Source organism: Marmota marmota, unplaced genomic scaffold (assembly GCF_001458135.2).
Source record: "Marmota marmota marmota unplaced genomic scaffold, marMar, whole genome shotgun sequence".
NCBI lineage: Eukaryota > Metazoa > Chordata > Mammalia > Rodentia > Sciuridae > Marmota > Marmota marmota.
Genome location: NW_026000253.1, coordinates 539,494 through 548,123, shown reverse-complemented (window position 1 = coordinate 548,123; position 8,630 = coordinate 539,494). Strand labels below are relative to the sequence as shown.

Here is an 8,630-nt window from a genome sequence, read left to right as displayed (position 1 = left end):
TATTTGTAACAAAATCTACCCTGCCCAGAACACCATCTCATTGATTCCTGCAGGGGAACACCCAAAGAGTGAGAGAGTAATTTTTAGCTACATTTTACAGATAAGGAAACAGGCCCCAAATGGTAGGATGGCCTAAGGCCTTGCAGCTAGTAAGAGGCAAATCTTTGATGGTTCAATTCAGAGGGACACCACATTCTGTGCTTTTTATACTAAACCACAGCACCTCAAGGTGCCAAGATATGCTATGACAGCAATTGACAGGCTAACAGAGGGCCACAGGATTGAAATCACTGTCTTGGTCTGATCTGCCATGAACCCTAGCATCACAAATGACTCCTGGGAAGCATAGAGCACATCTAGGAACAGAGTGCTAATCCCAAAGGGGCTTTGGGACATCAAAATTCACCCAGAATTTTCCATCCTATAGCTTTATGTTTTTAGAAAATTCATCTTTCATACTGGTAGAAGGAAATCTCATTTATTGAAGGGAATTTCTTATCCTTACTCATACCTGGGCTCCTATCATTGTTCTGGGTAGTACTTAGTGCCAGGTACATTAAACACTGGGGTGTGTCTTTGTGGCAAGGTAGGACAATGTTCATGGATAACACTTTCTTTGCCTTGTTTTTCATCTAAGCTAGCCCATCTGTACATTTTTTGTCTTTTTTCCTTTGACACTGTGGATGGAACCCAGGACCTTTGTACATGAGGCAAGTGCTTTACCACTGAGCTACATTCCAACCCCCATCTGTACACTCTTAAGAAAACTCTGCCTTTTGAGATTGCAAAGGGGATTATCATGTTAGGTGCAATTTTGGGAGAAACAGTGAGGCCACTATGGCAAAATTCTAAGTAGACTGTGAATTGAGAGGATTTAAACAAACCAGATTACTTAGGGACTTGATCAGGGTTATATCCTTTTGTCATAAGTGCACAGAAAATATCCCAGAATGAATTTGGACATAAGCCCAATGCTGTATCACCACTCCTGGAAATTAAACCCATTTCATTCCCTTGCTTTAGATATATTTGATCAAGAGAACGATGACACTTTTTTTGACTTTTTTTAATTCATGTTCTTGCCCAGCGAGGGCACCCTGTATTTGTACAGTGTAACTGCTCAGATGTGTTGAGAATTACAGTCGTGTATGGTGCAGTTTACTAGCCAGATGGTGGGGTGGCTTCAGCTGGGTTGTAATGCTACTGGGGCAGGGTGGGGGTTGGAGTAAGATGGAGAGGAGTCCAAGGAGTTGTTAGCCTACAGGTTAGCAAGAAGCCAGTCTAGCAGTTGCTTTCTAGCCATGTTACCCACGGCTTCATCCAGTTGTCGTTCCTTGGCAAACTTCATGACCTCCTGAAGAAGATCACCTACGCTGTACCCCTTTTCTGCTGCCTTGGCAGAAACTTCAGGAAGCTGTGGAAAGAGCAGGGATAGCTTGAGTCATCTGATGTTTTATGGAGGAATGACCCCTGCTGGATAAAATTAATTCACATCCAGTCCCCACATGATTCTACCATGAAACTTGATTCTAGGATGGAAATGTGCAACAGATACATGATGGGAGGCTGATGACATGCCTTTCCTTTTCCTTTGAGCCTTCTCTAATGGCATAGATCAAAATGCTAAATGTGCTTTCTTTTTGTGCTTCAAAACCAACACCAAAATCAACTGTGTTCACTAAATTAGTCTGTGCTGATTGCTAGGTGAAGGTTTGGGGTTGCCTTCCTAAAAACGTATGAGATGGGGATGGGGTAAAGGAAAGATTGCTTGACTGGAGTGAAAATAAATTGTCTATGAGTTTCATTTCTCTGGAATCCATCTAATGTGGAAAATCAACTGCAGTGTGAGGGGGAGGAAGGAGAGAAAGAGTGAGAGGGTTATGTGTATATGTCTGAATGTGGTCCTCCCTACTTCTGCCCACTCTTTCTTCTTGTGTTTTGATGCATGGCTTACCTTCTCCAGTTGTCCATCATCGTCTCCCATGAAATAAAGCATGGGCACGTTAAACTGGGAAGCTGCAATCCACTGCAAGACAGCCTGGAGCTGCTTCTGCAAGTTACTTGTAGAACACTGGTTGTTAACGATGACTTCAGGCCCAGGAGAATCTTGACAGGTCTGTGACATTGCAGCTTCGTAACCACATCTGGAGCCAAAGTTGGGATTGCTTGCCAATGCTGCTTGTTCTTCTAGCTCGGCAAGAGCTGCCCCATTGTTGCTATACTTGGCCATGATCAGGCACAGCTTCATCACAGATTCAACCAGTTGATCTATGAACTGGCAGTTCATTTGCTTCATCCCACACATAAAGTCCAGTTCTGGATTGTCCTGGCACTGGTCTTCTCTCTCACATTTCTTGGACATGGAAGCCATTTTGCTTCTGGGTTCAGAACGCTTGTTCTCACCATCACATAGGTCATCACAGCTAAAGGAGCTCTCATTGAGCAGTTTCTGAATCAGCGACAGGACAATGTTCGACATGTCAAGCTTCTGGGAGTCCAGTTGTTGATTTTCCTTCGCAGAAGACGGTCCAGGAGCTCCACGAGATTCAAGATGTTTCATTGAGAGTGTTTTTGCACTTTGACCTCCTCCAGACTTTTCATATTGGGCACTCTGAGCCGTATAGCCCAGAGAAGATCCAGGGCATTCCTCTTCTAATGTATCTTTGCCCTTCGCTTGCTGGGTTAGATGGTATTGGATCAGCATAAGGGCAGATACAATCAGGTCCTTGGCCAGTGAGTCGGTGGAAGGGCTAATTCTTTCCCTTTTTTCATCTTTGGCAGGACACAGTTTGGTAGTCATCTTGCCCTGGTTTCCTTGCTTCTGGTTCCACATGGTCAGACTCTCCTTGAGGATATGTTCACTGACTTTCTCTGCGCTGGTCAATGGCTTGCAAGGGTCTGTTTTTATTTTGCCTTTGTCCTTTCCTTTCATCTCAGCTTTCATTGCTGAGAATTCCAGGCTCTGATTCTTGCACTTGGGATCATGTGATCCAGCTTTCAAAGATGCATATGACAGACTCTGAGACTTTGTTTCTCTCCTTTCACCAAGAAGGGCGCTGACCAGACGCTTCAGCATGGCCTCCATTATATCAGCGGCATTTTGTTTTCCGTGGTTGAACAAGTTCCTCTTGATAGCGGAGACAAAATCCGAGTCAGTCATCAGGACTCCAGTGATATTATGCAGGTTTTTCATGCAGGAATCAATCAGATCAGACACGATCTCTCTGGTGTGCTTTAATAACACCCTCTTCAGGACCACACAGGCTGGAATTGGCTTCCCACAGCTGTGCACTTTCAAAGTTTTCATAACAGAGACCATCATGTCAGATGCCACCTGATTTGCATAAACCATAAGTCCCTTGCTGATGGATTCTGCAAATTCTTTACTATCTCTTGGGCACATCTGCTTTTCTCCACTCTTGTTTTTATTGCATAACTCACTGTACAGAAAGGTTTTGCGGCCATCCTTGCACTCTTCCCCAGGACCATGCATTTCTGCTGAGGTCAATTCTACAGCTTCATGGGCCATTTCAGAAGCAATCTTGCTTACAGCACTATGGGGACTGTTTTTCCCCTTGTCTCCAGAGGGTGGATACATTAAATGGTGAAGACATTTGCTTCCACCTTCCAATTTTTCCTTGATTTCTTTACGGGCCATCTGGATTACCAGGGAAGAGAGTCGGTTGACATAGAAGGAAAGGTCATCCATGGAACACTCTCCATCAGGAGAAATAACAGCCCTCTGAGTGCTAGGGGACTTGCCTGGAGGAGTTGAAGGACTTTGATTATTGTTGGTGTTCTTGGCTGCTGCCATTTCTAGACATAGGCTTTGGGGTCTGTTGGCCATGTAATCCATGTTCACGTGATCAGCGTAGACACTGTAACAGTTCTCAGAAGGTATTTTGTGATATTCGCCATCCATGTCTCCTACTTTATGTTTACAGCTAGAGGCTGAGGGGCTTAGTGCATGTTGAAAACCCAAGGCATACTTCTGGAGATCATTGAGGAGCCAATTGAGGACACTTATAGGATCAGAGGGGGCTTGTTTGAAAAGGCATACAGATCCCTCCATCTAAAAAAAGAACAATACCTATCCATAAGCACTTGGGTAGGCTACTTTCTTGCCTTATTTTATTTAGAAGCTATATTTTCTAAAGTGCACTGATTAGGGGTTTCGTTTTGTGGAATTTTCATAGGAACATAGCATCCAGTTATAACCATTAATACACACTCATTCAAACACAAATGGCAGCAACCAAAGCTCAGAGGAGATATATTTGTATGTTTAACTATATACAAGTGTGTTGAATGTGTTTGTCAGTTTCCTGAGTTTATGTGTTTGACTCAATATGTCAAAAATACGTCAATATAGCTGGGCTTGGTGGCACAGGCCTGCAATCCCAGCCACTCAGGAGGCTGAGGTAGGAGGATCGCAAGTTTGGGACCAGTGTCAACAATTTAGCAAGGCCCTAAGGTACTTAGTGAGACCTTGTCTCAAAATAAAAAAAGGTTTTAGATGTGGCTCAGTGGTTTGGTGCTCCTGAGTTCAATCCCTGATACAAAAAAAAAAATAAAGTGTTAATGTAGCTGGCACAAGAGGCTGAGGCAAGAGGACATTCACAAGTTCAAGTTGAGCCTCAGCAACTTAGTGAGACCCTGTCTCAACATAAAAAAAAAATTTAAAAAGGATTAGAGATGTAGCTCAGTGGTAAAGTATCTCTGGATTCAATCCCCGGTACCCTCCTTCCCTGCCAAAAGAGTTAATATATCTATTGTGTGTGTGTATATGCAGGTCAATAGAGAAATTCAGGTGTGTGAACGTCTAATAGATTTGAGATTCTGTCAGACTACTGTTAGTGTGTGAAAATGTGTACAATGTATTCACATCATTGTTCACTGTTTCTGTCTACTTTATAGGCCACCATGTGTGTATTAGTACATTTGTACGTGTCTGTGAATGTCAAAATATGTGTATGTTAGTTTATCTCTAAATATAGTATCAATTTGAGTAATCTACTTGCTTATAATATAAATTCACTACTATGTATCATGCAGTTATAAATGTATTGATGTGAAGCCTAAATTCACATATTAATGTATATATGTGCATCAATAAGTAATATTAATATAATGAATGTGTCAAAATAGAAATATATGTAAATTGGTGATTATATAACAACTGTGTATATTAATTGGGTATCAGTTCATGTTATATCTATGTGCTATTGTCAGAATTGGACAATGTTGTGTGTCAGTGTTGATCATAGTTTGGCAATGGATTATGTATGTGAATAACATTAGTATGTCATTGCATTTCTGTCAGTGTGCATATCAATGCATAAAAGTGTGTTACCGAATATGTGTCACTTAGTATAAGTTTGTAGGTTTGTATGTCAGCATGATTGTGTAGGACTATATAGATATTTGCATCGATGTGGATACATTTGTGTCTATACCAATACCTGAGTTTTTATGGTCACTGTGTTTCGATCAGACTTGGATGTGTATGTGTGTGAGTGTAAATGTGAATATGGGTGTTTATGTGTGTTCCATGTGGCCATGTCACCGCATCTGACTCTGTACCCAGTTGTATATGTGTTTTAAATCTTTGTTTATGAATAAGTCAGTATATTTAATTGTGTTATATCAATTCGTATGTGGGTTTGTCAATGTCAAATGTAGCCAGACATGTATGCCATTGCTTGGATTAATTAAACTTAAATATATAAAAATGTATATATTGGTGTGTGTTTTGCTTTATATACATTCATATGAGAGTATCTCTGCTGGGTGACTGACTGTTCCTGTTTGGATATGCATATACATATTATGTACACATCTTTAGTTACTGCTGCCCCCCCTTTGCCCTTCCTTTGCTTCATCTTTTTTTCACTGAATTCCTGGAAATGTGAGGTCATAATAAGGGCAGCTTTTTGAAAAGGAGCTTAAGTTACAATCAAGGCAGTCTATACTGTGTGAAGGAAATATGGGCTGTTCACCAAGTATAATTTATTCCTTTCTTAAGACTTGAGAATGGAGTTGGACACCCCCTGCCCCCAAGAAAACCCTGTTAGAATGTTAAGTAACTTGTTTTTCTTCCTTGGGGGCCACTCCCCTCAAAACAAATTAGTCTGGGACCAGAAATGTTTTCATTTTAACAAATGAGCCTAGAGACACAGAACAGGAAACATTTGACTCCTCAGCACTAAAGCCAAATATCGTATTCCAATACTAACCACTCTAGACTTGTAGGAATGCAGGGGTGACATGTGTGCTCCAAATTCCCTCTCTCAATTAGGAGGTCCAACAGACACAATTTGAAATCCTTACCAAAAAACAACGAACAAACCAACCCCCAAAATGGATGTTGTGTGTAACATTGGCATGCAGTTCTAATTGCTTCTAACTTGAAGCTACCCTCCAGAGCATGGGTAATCTTTTAGCCAATAGGGTGAAGACCAGGCCCTCAGATTCTTAGTTGTTATAAACTCTGTCTCGTATCCATTTTTCTTCCTTGTTGAATGCTAAGCAAGGTGGGACACACAAAAGTCCATTGCAAATAAATCATCATGGAACATGACAAGATATTGTTTATAAACCCATATCTTTGCTCAGATAAGAATGGAAAGATTATGTTTGGAGTAGGTACCTACAAATCAGGAGATGGTATTCTGAGCCTCTATGATTGATGAAGGCTGTTGTTAAGTATCTAGGTATTGAACTTACCATAGCCCTGAACTTGTCCTGTGTTCTCTGGAATGTCATAGTATTCAAATTGATGAGTATGTTGGACAGTAGTTTGCTTACCATCTCTGAACCAGAGTCCTCAGACTCAATATTGGGCTGTAGGAATTAAGAATGGTGGAATCTCAGAGCCTAACTCTACCTTAGACTGGTCTTGTTTTTCAGTGTCCTTGATCACGATAATCTCCTTTTCTTCCAGACTCTCCAGGTTTAAGTCACCTTCTGAGCTGCAACCAGCAGCACCCTATGGAATTAAAGGGTGAAATTCTTAATGAACAGTTATCTTTTTGGAGGGGACACTGGGGATTGAACCCAGAGGTGCTTAACCACTGAGCCACACCCCCAGCCCCTTTTTATATTTTATTTAGAGTCAGGATCTCACTGAGTTGCTTAGAGCCTCACTAAGTTGCTGAGGCTGGCTTTGAACTCGTGATCCTCCTGCCTCAGCCCCCCGAGCCACTGGGAATACAAGGGTGCCCCACCGAGCCTGGCAACAGTTGCCTCTTGAGACCTCTTTAAGCTGTTCCCTTAGGTTAGCATTTAAATCATGTCATATCCCTTTATCCTTTTTTTGTAAGAGAGGTAGGCTTATAATGCTAGCTAGTCTTTGAAGAATGAGACCAAGTTCCTTCCACAAATTACTTATTCTCTCTGTGAAAATTCTCACAGGCCATTAGTCTCAAGAGCCATATTCTATTAGTCACCACCATTATTGACAGGTTTTGTTTAAAAAAAAAAAAAACTTAAGTGGCTTCTAAAATGAGGTTTGGTTATCAAGAGTGACAATAAATTCCAAACTGGGGACACCCTAGGCTCGTGAGAATGATAGCATTTCATTTGGGTTGCCTCCACCTTTCTACTCTCTGCCAGTCTCTTTCCTCATACTTCACTGATAACTCTTCTTAGGATTTTCTCAACCTCTCCAACTCTGAGCAGAAAAATACTCACCTTGGAATCTTTATCTTCCACATTCAGGGTGGACACATCCACAAAGCATATCTGCATCAAATTAGGAGGACAGATTTAGATAAACTCTAGTGAAAATGCCATAATTTCTCTTTCTTGGAGATGATAATGACACTTAACCTGCAAATTCTTGTGAGGAATAACTGAGATCTTGTGTATAAAGCTTTTAGCAGAATATGGCACAAAGTAAGTACTCAATAAACATTAATATTGTGGCTATTACTATGTAAACAGAATCTTAACACTATATTTCCTTAACTCCCATATTTCCTAAATGAGAATACCAACCTACCACAAGCCCAAAGGACAATATCTTCATATATTAATTGAGAAAACTGAGAAGTGGCTTGCTCAACTGACATAAACTCAATGACAGAGAACTCCATTTCCCTGGCTGCTTATGTAGGGCACTTTCTACCACACAAGTATTTCTCAAAATGTAATATTTTTACTACTGATGATATCAAAGATTTTAGGTAGTACATGGACAAACATTTCTGTGTTGAATAGGTACATTGTACTTGAACCTCAAATCTGTGATACTATGGTTAACGTTGCTTATGGTATTGGTCATTTTAAAAGTGTAAATCAATTTTTAGAACATCACAAAGAACATATATTAAGTAGATAGTATGAGTGATATTTGACATAATAAATAATGTGAAATACTATGCAAATCAGTTGAATTTGGGAAACAGTCAAAAGTATTTGAAGTGTTTTCCCCTCCTGAGAGGCTCTAGTTCATTGGAAACTAGGCAACATTATGACTTAAGAGGTCTTAGGTAATAGAGGCTGGTTACTAGGCAACTACTACTCTTCCCTATTCCCCAGGCCCGTCCTTGGCCTCCCTCCTTAGTTCCCTTACTTTACTCTTAATCTCTTAATTCTTTTCCTCCAGATTCATCCTTGTGTAATATATA

General features: G+C 40.7%; 1 protein-coding gene across 1 annotated transcript; it reads right to left on the bottom strand.

Annotated features, from left to right (window-relative positions):
* Window positions 1-1,057: 1,057 nt before the first annotated feature.
* Window positions 1,058-8,425, bottom strand: Akap4 (A-kinase anchoring protein 4). The gene is made up of 4 exons (XM_015506439.2): window positions 7,693-8,425; window positions 6,887-6,988; window positions 1,955-4,072; window positions 1,058-1,414 (listed from the first exon to the last, which is right to left on the bottom strand). The coding sequence occupies exons 1-4, from the start codon at window positions 7,747-7,749 to the stop codon at window positions 1,259-1,261; spliced, it is 2,433 nt and encodes an 810-aa protein (XP_015361925.2). The 5' UTR covers window positions 7,750-8,425; the 3' UTR covers window positions 1,058-1,258.
* Between the last annotated feature and the right edge of the window lie 205 nt (window positions 8,426-8,630).